At 40.6% G+C, this 13,438-nt stretch overlaps 1 protein-coding gene across 4 annotated transcripts in view; it reads right to left on the bottom strand.

Annotated features, from left to right (window-relative positions):
• Positions 1–5,194: 5,194 nt before the first annotated feature.
• Positions 5,195–13,438, bottom strand: part of DOCK10 (dedicator of cytokinesis 10) — a 262,654-nt gene continuing 254,410 nt past the window's right edge. For 3 of the 4 annotated variants that reach the window (XM_087424753.1, XM_087424754.1, XM_004427637.3), the window contains exons 53-56: positions 12,763–12,953; positions 10,523–10,623; positions 10,221–10,359; positions 5,195–5,945 (exon numbers count right to left, since the gene is read on the bottom strand). In XM_087424753.1, coding sequence (XP_087280879.1) covers positions 5,829–5,945; positions 10,221–10,359; positions 10,523–10,623; positions 12,763–12,953 — 548 coding nt within the window. In that variant the 3' untranslated portion in view covers positions 5,195–5,828. Of the gene's footprint in view, positions 5,946–8,852; positions 8,929–10,220; positions 10,360–10,522; positions 10,624–12,762; positions 12,954–13,438 lie in introns of all 4 variants that reach the window. The other variant, XM_087424755.1, reaches the window with a different exon arrangement.

Below are 13,438 nucleotides of genomic sequence, written 5' to 3'. Positions count from 1 at the left end.
GTAGCGATCATGTTCCTCTCTTAGAGAGTTTAAGTGACTGGCCCAAGGACATACCTATTTGAGCCTTCAGACCATTAAGAGGTGTGGTTCTTTGTAACTCATTCGCTATTTTACCTAGATATGATTTAACTGTGCATGTTCAGGGATAATTTTAAGCCTAGGTGGAGGAGATGATTGCTTATGCAGTGAGATGGTGGAGAAGGGTGTGGGTTGAGGAAGAAGTTTAGTGCCAGGATATCTGAAGACCTAAAATTCCAACAATTAGAAATTCATTCTCTTGGGTTAAAGATTGTCTTTTGAAGAAATTAGTTTTCCCAGGAAACTATAGCTGTTTTTCGTATAATCAGTCATTGACGCTATAGTTTGAGGTAAATTGGTGTTAGCCTTTCAGAAGGGTTCAAGCAGGGGTAGTAAAGACACAGCAAATCGGCTGCCACTCCTAACTTCAGTGCCCCGTCCATCACTGCTTCCTCATACCTTCTGGGAGCAGCGGTGGCCTCACATAACCCTTCACAACCCAGTATCCCAGGCAACAGCTTGGTTTTGATTGGAGTTGACATTTGAATTGGAATCCATTTGGAAGCAAGACAAACACAGATAGAGAAGGGATAGGGATTCTGCTTAAGGAAGATAGGACTGGGTGGAGGGCTAGAGCAGGGACGATGGTGGGGCAACATCAGGTAACTGGGTGATGGGGAGTCCAAGAGAGTCTAAAGGAGCTGGGAACAAAGAGGAATTGAGAAGCTGCCAAATGAAAAGATCATGTTGTTAATAATTCTGCCTAAGTTTGCTCCTACAGATGTACATATCCAGTGCCAAATGCTTCAGTGGCAAAACTCTGCTGAGGCTGAGAACTGAAAAGAAACCCCAAAGCAAGAAACTCTGATACTTTCAAAAATATTCCTTTGTCAAAGAAATTCAAGGACACTAGTTCCTACAATGATTTCTGGCCCCAAATCCATCTTCTCACAATCTATTTTTTCTCCCTCTGCTCCCCATTCCCTGCCCCATTTTCTCTGGAACTGCTCCTTTCCAACAGAACTTTGAGAACTTGACTCCAAAACTCTGAAGTACACGTCAATCACTTGAACTGCCAAGACCATAAAGAAGATTAAGACACAATCTGCCTTCCAGGAAAGAAATCATGGACACAAAAAATGATAACTGACAACATAATTAAGGTGAAGAGGAAAATGGGTGACCCAGGCAGGACATGCCAATGAAGGGCAGAGGACAAGAAACCCAGGTGAGCAAAGGTCATAAGCAAAGCTTCTGGAAAAGCTGTGGGCTTGGACTGTTTGCCAGGAAATAGACTGTGATGTAGAGATCTACATGCAGGAAGTGTATTGGGAATCAATGCCTCTTAGGAATCCTCTTCAAAGGATGAGTGGGCAGAGGGAGGGGGTGAACTGTGGTGTAGTTGCAAGAGGCGTCTCAGTCGGAGCTGGGGAGCCAGGATGGCCCTTCAGAGTTGTCTTGAATTGGGGCAATGAGGCCAGGCCTTTGTACTTCCCACCAATCATTGAACGTGAGCTTCCTCTGGGCTGGTGATGTGACCTTGGGTGAGAGGGACTCAGCCAAGAGCCATCAGCTGCCAGGAGTCCCAGCAGCTGGGGGAATGAGTGCCTCAGTCCTGAAAGGTGGATCTGGGTGTGGTATCACAGCATCCACCACAGGTATGAATTCAGCTGTGTCCTGATGTAAATGGGTTGGATTTATGTGGTTCAAGAAAAGGGAAAGGGATCTTTCTGTCAAGAGGAGGCACAAGACAGGGTTTTTTAAGTGAGCAAAACATGGTGGCTCTAGTGACGGGTGCACATAGGCAGGCAGGCAGGATGTGAACTAGGAGGATGGCAAGGGGCTTCCTGCGGAGAATCTTGAAAGCTAGTCATGCCTGCACTTCATCTTTTTTCTGAACAAAATATCACATTATCAGCATATAATGGCATATATTTTTATATATATATAATTTTTCACTGATACAAATGTTGGGGGGAGGTTGTGGGGGCCACTTGTAATATGAGCAAATTTAAAATTTGATTTAAGATCATTTTGTCACATTTGCTCTCGAATTTGTTTCATTTCCTAACCGCTCACAGAAATACTGAAATTATATATATATATATTTTGAAATTATATTATATATCATATATGAAATTATATAATGAAATATAGATAATGTGTATGTATACATTGCATATAAATAATATATACTGAAATAAATATAAATAATATATAATGAAATATATGAAATTACGTATTATATATAATATAATTTGAAATTTTATATATATATATATATATATATACACACACACACATATATATTTGCTTTCTGGAATTTAACTAATACTATAAGATGAAAAATTCTCAGTCTGCAGGTATGGTGAAATCCTTCTGCAGAGCAGCCTGCAAAGCTGATGCTTCCTGTAACATGCTCTCCATCTTTTCAAAAACCTCTATGTCATTATGAAGGAAACAGGCTGATTGGTCCATTTGCGTCGGTTTCTAAGTGAATGAGAACACATTTAGAAAAGGGAGGTAATATGTGAGGTTTGGATAATGGGCATTCATTTGTAAGATAATTGTTACCAAAAATGAAGGGATGCGTTAATTTTTTTACTGTCTGGGCATTTCCCACTTTGAAATGAGAATGGAAGAAGAGGTGGCTACTGATGAATGGATGAGTGGCCACAGCCAGGAGTGACAGACCTAGTGCTAGATCCACTTATCCTGTGTTGGCTACCTTCCAGGGTGAGTCACAGGGAAATAATGCCACTTGTCTTATTTTCAGTCTTTTCATCTGTAGAACTGGGAAATTTACTACCATTTTTTACGGAGCTTATTTTGAGGGGTTATTAATTTACATAAAATGCTGTAGATTATTTTCAGAAAGATAATATAAAGATGAAAAAGAATATAAAACAAGAATTCAGTGTCTTGGCAATTCAAAATCAGGTCACTGGTGTACAAGGCATTGTCTTCTGCAAAGTACACTTTTAGAGGTAGTTAACTAGCAGAGGACCCAGTAGAGTTTTTATACACTTGTGTGTCTAAGAATCATAGTCCAGTAGAGTACTGGACTCTACTTTTAGGGGTTTCTATTTCAGCAGGTCTGATGAGGCTCAGAAATTTGCATTTTAACATGTGTCCTGCCTGATTCTGAGGCAGATGATCTGCTGCCCACATCTAGTGTTCACTACACTTACATAGACATAAAACGTTTGTCTGAACTGGGGTCTGCACACGCCTATGAGACCTAGGCAGAAAATATAAATAAGAGGGGCTGACCTGGTGTAAGTCAATTAGGGCCTGGTGCCGACTGTGGCAAGCTGGAAGGCATGTGTAACAGGGTCAACAGTGTCTCAGTCTTAACTGATCTCTGTCTTGTGGCTGTGTGAATCCAGCTTTGCCAGGGACCCTGATTTTTCGACAGATACCAGGAAGCTGGAATTTTCTATAAGTCTCTGAATATTTGTGTTGCTATCTAATTGAAAAAAATTAAAGGCACAGTGTGCGACAGGTAAAACATGTGTGTTGGATTTAGTCTCTCAGCAGCCATTTCGATGCATCTGATCTAAAGAAGGGAAGGAATGAAAGGTGCCGGGATTGTGCAGGGTGAGTTTCCACACTGTTTCAGGCAGATTAGTCTTAGTTAATTCTATCTAGAGCAATTCCTTATTCTGTGCACCACTTCTGGAGCAAAACACAGTGAGGGCCCTCAAACGTATTGCTATTTATGATTCCAAAAATAGAATATTTGGCCTTTAACAAAAGTCAAAAGATCTATTATTTTCAACCACTTCCTTAGAGGTTTTATTTTCAGATTTGGACAGGCAACCCATTGCCAACAGTGTCCTTGGGGCAGGAGGGATGTTGGGTTGAGATGGGCATGAGGACTTGAGCTACAGGTGGGAACTGAGAGGCAGACAATAGCAGAGGCAGAGTCTTTCTGGGTTCCTGGGACAGTACCAATGTCCAGAGAAGCTTAAAAATCCAAATGAGGAAATGAGCAGAGGAGCCAAGATGCTCACCCAGGCAGTCAGAAACCAAGCGAGCAAGAGCCGGAATGAAGCTGGGAGTGATGCTTTGAGCCAGAGGTCAGTGCATCCCAAGGCTTTTTTTTTTTTTAAATAAAGCAGTGGGGTCTATTTGAGAAAAGAACAGTTCCATTAGTCTTGAGGGATCAGAGTTCTCGTCTAAAATATCCTTTTATCACTTCTGTGTACACAATATTTAAATACGTCTTCTAAGCCGTATCCTCCCTTCTGGCTCTCATGCGCTGATACTGGCCAATGGACTTAACGGAGAGGAAAGATGACATCAGCTGAAGTCTCCTAATTTAAGGCTGGGCCTTTGGAATGGCTGCTGAGGGTGAACGCACAATGATATTCTCAAGCTTGCCTTCTGCATCTGGAGGCAGCTCAGATCAGTGCACGGCTGCTGGTGTTGGCTGGGGGAGGGAGGTAGGCCAGAGGGTGGAATGTGTTAGTGGTCCCCAGAGCTGGCTGAACACCAGTCACAACTTTGATATAAATACAGATCAGCCAGGACAAGCTCATAATGCTGCAGTGACAAACGATCCCTGAATCTCGTGGACCTTCACACAACAAAATGCATTTCTCACTCAGAATCTACGTCCACCAAGGTTAGTGGGGAGTGAGCAACGTGTGTATGTGTCTCTGCTCACTGTGGTCACTCAGGGACTCAGGCTGATGGCGTCTCCATCTCCACGTGCTTCAGAGATGACTGCATCAGGAGAAGGGATTGGGCAGAACCCCTTACTGGCTTGTAAGTATCTGCCTGAAAATGACACATGTCACTTCTCATATTTCAATGGCTAATGCAAGTCTCATGGTCAAGTCTAACTTCAAAAGAGGAAGGCAAGTGCAACCCTACCACAAGTTTATAGAACACAGAAACGAAATATTTGTGAATAGTCCTAATAATTACCACCACCATCAAAATTCTGATTTGTTATATCTTCTCCAAATCAGTCTACTAATCTCCCAGGTTTAGAAACTTCTGGCCTGGCTGGTTGATCTTGAGAGGAACTGCCCAGCTGATGTTCAAGTCCTTTCCCTAACTTCTTGGTACGGCATCATAAGTGGTGAGTAGGATTGTATTCAGCAGACGTCCGGTCCAATGAACCGCTTTCAGTAGCAACTCACCCACTCTTCAAGAGGGAACCAAATGCAAAGGAACTGTATTTTTTATTTCTATTAACAGCAAAATACTTCCATAATTTCACATCCCCTTCCTTTTAGGAGCACATATATTACAAATAAAGGAACTCCACAAACTTTAAAGATTAGTATTTATCAACACTTTTGTACACATACACAAATATTTTAATATAATGATATCTGAAATGTTATTCATATAATTTTAGCACTGTCGTAAGTATGAACTAAAAAGGTTCTTTTAAATTTGGTAAAAACCATATATTTTACAATCTTCTATTTACATTTGAAATATGCTTAAATGTTACAAAAACATTCACTTTGACCTTTAAAATATGTGTACTTGGACTGGGTACTGAACATACTGTAACTGACAGCAAACTTACGGTTTGCTTTTGAGCTACACATTCATTGGAATTTCATGGCAAATATTCAGCTTGGCTTGATCAACGCCACTTGAAGAAAAAAAACAACATAAGAAATGTGCAAATCTGGAGGCTGGCAAAATTCCCAAGCTAGCGAGGTAAAAAAAATATTAACATCATAAAAACTTCAAATAAATTAAATCTATCTTTCTCTTCCCCAAGATTAGCTGCAAATTCAGAAAGTTCTTTTAGAGGTGTGTCTGATGCTGCAGACCTTCCCTCAAACTTCTGTACTAGATGAGACGGAGACTCCGGGCAGAGCTGGAGTTGCCTTGCTAATTACTCGAGTGCAGGTTCGTTCCACTCCGCGCTTTGACGGGTCGTCCCTGCACATAATCTTAAGACAGGACACAACACAACACAACACAACAAAATGATAATAGAGAGGTTCATGTTAACATCTCCAAACACAAAATGAAAACCCAGAACTGTGATTTTTTTTAATTTCCCGTGGGAAATCTGCAAACTTTGAAAATGCACATATCAAAGTAGATCTGAAGAATTTATTTATTTATTTATTTATTTATTTTTTGCAGGGGAAGATTCACCCTACGCTAACATCTGTGCCACTCTTCCTCCGTTTTTCTTCTCCCCAGAGCCCCAGTACATAGTTATGTATAGTCGTAAGTTCTTCTAGTTCTTCTATGTGAGCTGCTGCCACAGCATGGCTACTGACAGTTGAGTGGTGTGGTTCCCTGCCGGGAACTGAACCAGGCCGCTAAAGTGGAGTGTGCCAAACTCTAACCACTAGGACAATTTTTTTCCAAGCCTATGTGTTAGCCGTTTTGGCAAGATTTAAAGCGGCTTTGGGGGCTGGCCCGGTGGCGTAGCGGTTAAGTTCACGCACTCTACTTCAGCAGCCTGGGTTTCACAGGTTCGGACCCCAGGTGTGGGCCTACGCACCGCTTATCAAGCCACTCTGTGGCAGGCATCTCACATATAAAGTAGAGGAAGATGGGCATGGATGTTAGCCCAGAGCCAATCTTCCTCAGCAAAAAGAGGAGGATTGGCAACAGATGTTGGCTCAGGGCTAATCTTCCTCATCAAAAATAAATAAATAAATAAAATAAAATAGCTTCACAATACTTTTCAGCTGTCAGATATAAATGTATAAATGCTTGAATAAACCTTATGAATGTGTCTGACTAATTCCAGAATCTTATTTTATATTAGTTTATAATTTATAAACTAATATAAAATATACATAAAAAATATAAAAGTTTATAATTTATATTGTTAAAATCTACCAACAGAGGAAAAATCTGAAACCTCATTCAAATGTTTGCATTAATGGACACATAAGAAAAAAAATGTACCTTGACCTGATTTTACTTTTGAAAATGATGTTAATATGCCTAAATAATACTTTCCTGTCAGATCTGTTCAAATAATGATATGCAAACAAAGAAACCCCAGGCACCTCTAAAACATATCTCTGTGCAGAAGAGACTTAATGAATATTTTAAATTTCTCATTATGAAGATTTTCCCAGTAACTTTACACAATACCAAACTTTAGCTCTCCCCTGTTCCAAGACAGAATTGCCATTTCCGTCTCTGCAGAGCATCCACCATCCAACTATCCCACACTACTAATAAATTCTCCTTATGATCAATGTCACAAGTTCTGCTTAAATAATTTGGGAAATAATATGTCCAAAGCATATCTGGAACTCTACGAGCAATATGCCTTTGCATGGTGCCTGCTTGCACCATAACAAGGTAGATCTGTTCCTTTCTCTGTATTTTATATTTGAAATCCATTTACCTCCATTGACTTCACTATGCCGTCATCCTTCTAAATGTTTAAAGAGACTCCAAATGAGCATCTTATATTTATGTTTCATCCAGATACTTGTGTGTATTACTTTGGTCTCTCTCAAAGAAGGCTTTTACGATTTTTGGCTATTTATAAAATAGTGCAGCATTCTGGCTGCCTATGAAGGTAATTATTGCCTGCTTGTCACTTTAGCAACTCAAGCTGCTTCACCTCAGCATCTCCATTTTACACACTAGCATCCACTTGATCCTTTTCCATCTCTTTCCTTATACTGAAGGTTCTTTCATTAAATAGACAGCTTCAGAATATCCTTTTAGCTAAGAATTTTCTGGGCACTCAGAGTGAATTGCGTAATTAATTTTATTTCTATTGTTCTGTTTCTACGTCTGTCTATCCATTCTATGCCTATTTTTATTTTTAAAAGTTCAGTGGTAGAATTTCTCTTTTCACTGTAATTACACACATACCTATTTCCAGAATAGGTGCATGAGTATATAGGTATGTGAAGGTATTCATACACTACGGATTACGGTTCTTTCATTTATTATAGGATTATGCTAAAATTTGACTACCTTTCCCTCCACTAGACTTCAAACCCAAATATTATGGTCAGATGTCTTTTTATCACTGAGAAGAGAAGCAAGCAAAATTATTTTGTTATTAATCTGAGCTGAGATAAATACCCAATTTTTTGATACTGTGGACTTTAGAGACCCGTATCCTTTGCTAGCTGTTCTTGATTTCAGGAAATTGTTCATTACAACCAACCCAAAACACTCATCAAAGGCTGTCGTGCAAATAGCTTATTTTGCTGTCGATAACTTATAGTTTTGCTATGGAAAGTCTATAGTTTTTTTCCTTAAGTTTTAAGGAAAACTTTTTGTGAAGGTATCATGTATGCTGTGGTCATTGTCCCGTATATAAAGATCTATGTGACAAATCCCCATAGAAGCTCAGGACCAGGAGAAAGTTTATCTTTCCTGCCAACAGCTCTATTTCTTTTACTGAGTAACAAGACCTGTGCAATCCATCACTTTCTTTTCTTTGCATCAGTTTCCAGGAAGCACAGTCAAATTTTGCTTTTCTTAGCAAAGGTTTTCTGGAAAAGAAATTATTTCTCTCTCCCCTTAATCACCTGGTCCTTGTCTTTGCGTTTTTGTTTTAGCACTTTGGGGTATAGTGAATTTTTGCTTTGCATACAAATGAGCACAAATATATTTTAGAAGCTGGTAGTGAAAGAATTTTCTTTTTAAAAGCTAAGTTGTTAACTTTAGCTTTAATCAGTAGGCTTTTTTTTTTTCATATGGACCTACCTTGAAATGGAAATAAAGTTGTTCTAATTAAATAAACACTTAGAGAACGCTAGTCACTATGGAAGTGTCTGGGGAAAATGAACAGCTAGGAAGAGATAGGTAGACCAGAAGGCAACAAAGGACAGAGTAGACATAAGGAAAGAAAAACATACCACTTTTGCTTACAGTACTGAGGGAAATACTAGACACAGAGGAACAGAAGCTGTATAAACACGGACCTCGACAGAGCTGCCAGGAAAAAAAGAGAAACACATTTTTGCCCAAAGTTTCAAGGTCAGATGCAATTTATAGTTGGAAATAAGCATTTCTTCACCACCTTTTCCAACTTTCAGATCCATTGTTTGTTCTTTTCATTTCATTCTCAGATTTATGATTTCCTCATGCTATCAAGGCATCTCTCCTGAGTATTTAATTCCCATCACCCCTGAATAATCCCAAACCAGTACTTCCTCCACTAGGAATCCTATCCAGGGAGATTAATTCTCTCTAACATAAGTCAATTAACCATTTCTTTCTCTAGCCACTATGGAGAGTTTAAAAAGTGGATAGAAGGAGATGAAAAAATAGAAACATATATGGGGAATGCAATTAGAAAAAAAGATTCATAGGACACACTTCATGTTTTGTGAATAGTATTGCTAGTGCTAGGCCATTTAAAGAGAGGAAAGGAAACTAATATTTAATGAGTGTCTGCTATGCATGAGGCACTATAAGGAGATTAGTTCAAATTGTCCCCCTCAATTATTCTGTAAAGAACACACGTAACTCCTGGAGGGGACCACGGTGATGAGATGTCCAGGTAGAGTGTGAGGGTTGATGGATGCTGGGAAGTAGGCCAAAAAAAGCAGCACTTGGTTTTCAAACACTTGATTCTCAGCACCCCAAAATACTCTGACTACTCAACGTCCACATTTCATGCACAGCTTTATAGAACATGCTGAATACATTTCAAAAATTATAGATGACTTGCTTGTGCGGTGGAGGATTGCGTTTTATCCCAATTCTACACATCTTCCAGACTTCAGGCAGTCTTGACCTTAAAAGGACATGACCCCAGTCCTGCTGTCCTTCCTGAGTATAGTGCAGAGACCCCTAGTAGCAGGACTGTGGAACTCCACATCACAGCCTGGGGGTTGTGAGGTCCTCAGTCAGGGCTGACCAGCGGGGCAGCAAAGTTCCCCTTAGGGGGAACGCCACCCAATGTTTCTTGGTGTCCAACAGGACCCATGTGTTCTAGAAAACCAACAGCTCATAGGATTTCGATAAATATTTCTGAAAACTGTGGAAAGCATCTGGGTTCTCATCATCTTTTTCTACAGATTTTTCTCCAACCTAATCTCTTCTTTGAAGAAAGGGGTGTTGTGCATGGAGGAGAGAACAACTCAGCAACATGGTGTTCATGTAAGGTACAGTGATTTCAGCAGCAAGGAAAGAGACTCTTTCCAGTCCTTCTGGCACTGGGGATAAAATGGATACTTCCTATAAACCACCAGTGTGCGCCACCCCAAGGAGAGCCTTACCTGCTCATTCATGATTGCGGAGAGTTCGCCGAGCATGTCCTTATAATGGGACCTCAGTTCTTCCTGGTACTCCAGCTGGTCCTCCTTGATGAGGCGCTCATTCACATCAAGGGCCTGCCCACACGCATCTGCAAATTGCCTTTAGTGACAGCAATAAGCAAATTAACAACGGGCCAGCTGAAGTCAGCCTACTGATACACTCTGCCACCTCGAAGAGGGTTGGTCAGGCGGCTTCCTGGGGAATTCATGACTCCCTGTCTGAAGGAGCCCAAGGAAGAACATGCCAGCAAAGAAAAGCTTACCTGAAGATTTCCTTCAAAAGCTTTACTTGGTTGTCAGGGTACTTCTTCGCATTGGTTTCTTCAAGAAAAGCTCGTGCGTAGGCCATTGGCCCAGCATTAACCTATTGAGAAGAAGAGAATTGGCTGAAGGCTCCTTCTCCATGGATCCTTCTCCATAGCTGGAAGGAGTAACAACTGTGGGCACCAATAATGTGGCACGCCAACCCTCTCACATCGCCTTGTAGTCTACTAATTCGTTATCTGTCTTATCTGCTGCCCCCCCAACAGTCAATAAGCTACTACAGGATGCATCAGACTATACTTCACTACCATCCTTCCCAAATTCAGTCAATTGCTCACCATTTCACATTTTTGCCATATCCACATACTGCTCTGTTATTTTCTTAATATCTTTGAAAACTAGACTCACTTTTATTTACTTAAACAAATTTAAGTTTAATATCTGTGAAATCGAATGTTTGATGTGCTGGTTATGTTTTTTCTGTTAACTTTAAAATAAACACACAGCTATTAATGAAAGACATTCCATGGTGGCAGTGGTGTCTGCAAGGCCGTGGAAATCACTGTTTTACTGTATTGCCCTTGACAGTCTGGGTTAGAGTCTGGCCCAAGGAAGCATTTATCAGATTTGCTGAATGAATGCACAATGCCAGGTCCTATCTGTGCTGCCACACATGAGTAGGCTCACACTAGTGAAGGAGTCCATATTCCCTAGTGCTTATCGTCTTTTAATGTGGCTGTGGGGCTTGGAAGGACTAAGGTGACAGAAGCAGGAAGCTAATACTGTATCTGAGCCATCCTCAGATGTCTGTGATTACCAGGTGTTATGGTAGAATGAGCAAACAGTACTGGATGCTCTCCTCTGCTTCTCCACATCCCATCTCCACTTCCCTCTGCTCAGCTCTGTGCTGAGGGAAGCTGTCGCACTTGGAGTATAACAGTGATTCTCTTGCCTTCTGACTTTTTAAAATTTATGATAATTTTTTAAGAGTCAGCCATGGAGGACACAGACAAGAGGTGGGCAGGGAAGAGGAGAGCCAGGTCAGGATTGGGATCAACATTCCTGATTTTTCCTTTTTCCTTGGGCTCCAATAGAGCTCTGTGTGGCATTATTATGGGCAAGCCTTTATTTAAAATTTTAATACTTTGTTCATTATGGATTTTTGGCACTATTTTTGATTTTTAAAAACATTGCATTAAAATATTATTTTATCTCGATCACTGAGTTTTTTGGTGCCTCCTTAAATTTTGTGACCCAGGTGAGTGCCTCGCTTGCCCACCCTAGTCCCTGCCCCAACAGGATATTTGGCCCCAGGGCTTCCTTCTTGCAGTCCTTTAAGCATAGGCCACGTCTGTCTGTCTGTCTGTCTGTCTGTCTGTCTATCATCAGCTGGCTCTCCCAGCTCTCTCTCTGCTTCTGCTAACCCTTCCCTCCCTTGAGTGTTCAAGTCCAGGGAGGGTCACAGCCCTTTAGTCTTGCTGGACCCTGTGCCTGCCTTTGTTAATTTTCCTAAATGCTGCTCACACTTTTTCAAATAGTGTATTTATTATATTTTTTCAATCACCCACTGTGAGCATGCTGCCTGCTTCTCGTCATGACCCTGACAGTCAGATAAATATTGACGCACATTTTATGAACTCATAAACTTTTTTTTTTTTTTTTTTTTGTGAGGGAGATTGTCCCTGAGCTAACATCTGTGCCAATCTTCCTTTATTTTGTATGTGGGATGCTGCCACAGCACGGCTTGACGAGCAGTGTGTAGGTCCGTACCTGGGATCTGAACCTGCAAACCGTGGGCCACCGAAGTGGAGCACGCGAACTTAACCACTTACTGGGCCGGCCCCAATAAACATTTTTTAAAAATTTGTTTTTGAAAAGTTGTATAAGGCTCTTAATGACAAATATTTATGAGAGCCATGTTTATCCATTAATTAATTCATTTGTTAGAATTTAGAATATAGAACACAGTTTATCCAGAGAAGATAGGATAGGAGGGTTGAGACAGAAGAAATTTTATTTCAGCTAAACGTAAGAAAATCTTACCTCCAGGTATCTGGCACTATCAATGTGCATTTACAACTCAAGAAAATTTTAAAGGCGCTGGATAAAGGCTCAGATAAAGGCGCTGGATGGTATCACAAACAGGGAAACGTTTCTTATACCCTTTGTAAAAAATTCCAAGGGCGTTTTATACCAGGTTTCACTGGCCACGTGCATCTCAGCTCTGGGTAACGCTTACCTTCACGCTGACACTTCCTTGGAGTTTGAGCTGCAATCTGATCATGTCCACTTCTTCCATTGTGCAAAGATGATTAAGCTCAGAAACTTTCTTGGACATCTCGTCAATTGCCACTTCAATAGGATTCAGTTCTGTGCTCGATTGGCTGATGACTTGTATTCTCTTCTTCACGTAAGGGAAAAAGTGACTCGCTGAACGAAAGCAATACAGGAGAATTGAAAGGTAGAGGGTTAGTGAGGAGTCAAGGTTTCCCCTGAAGATCCAGATGATCTTGTATGTCTTTCTTTGCACATAGCACATTCCATCCTGAGTGTTTTTTGTGTGAGTTATCTTTTCTCCTACGCGCCATGCTCACTCACATCTCTTAGCTTTTATCCCAGGTGTTTTCGCCTGGCATGTTCTTTCACACTTCACCAGCTGCGTCCTCATTCTCAGGGCTGGATTAAGACCTTCAGACTCTCTAAACACTGAAAAGATTATAGCTTCCGCTACAACTTGTAATCCAAATGAAAACTACACTAAGCCACAATAAAGAATGCTTAAATATATACTGAATAGTATATATTAGAATAGCTGTGTTCCAGATTTGTTTTCATTACAAACATTCTGGAAGTTTACTGAAGGTGAATGTTTCCCATAATTTGGATGTCACTGCTTTTCATATGTCTATTGCACA

This window comes from Ceratotherium simum, chromosome 37, assembly GCF_057802395.1.
Source record: "Ceratotherium simum simum isolate JZ-2026a chromosome 37, ASM5780239v1, whole genome shotgun sequence".
Lineage (NCBI taxonomy): Eukaryota > Metazoa > Chordata > Mammalia > Perissodactyla > Rhinocerotidae > Ceratotherium > Ceratotherium simum.
Note: the sequence above shows the minus strand (reverse complement) of the source record. Positions and strands in the feature narration are given on the sequence as shown.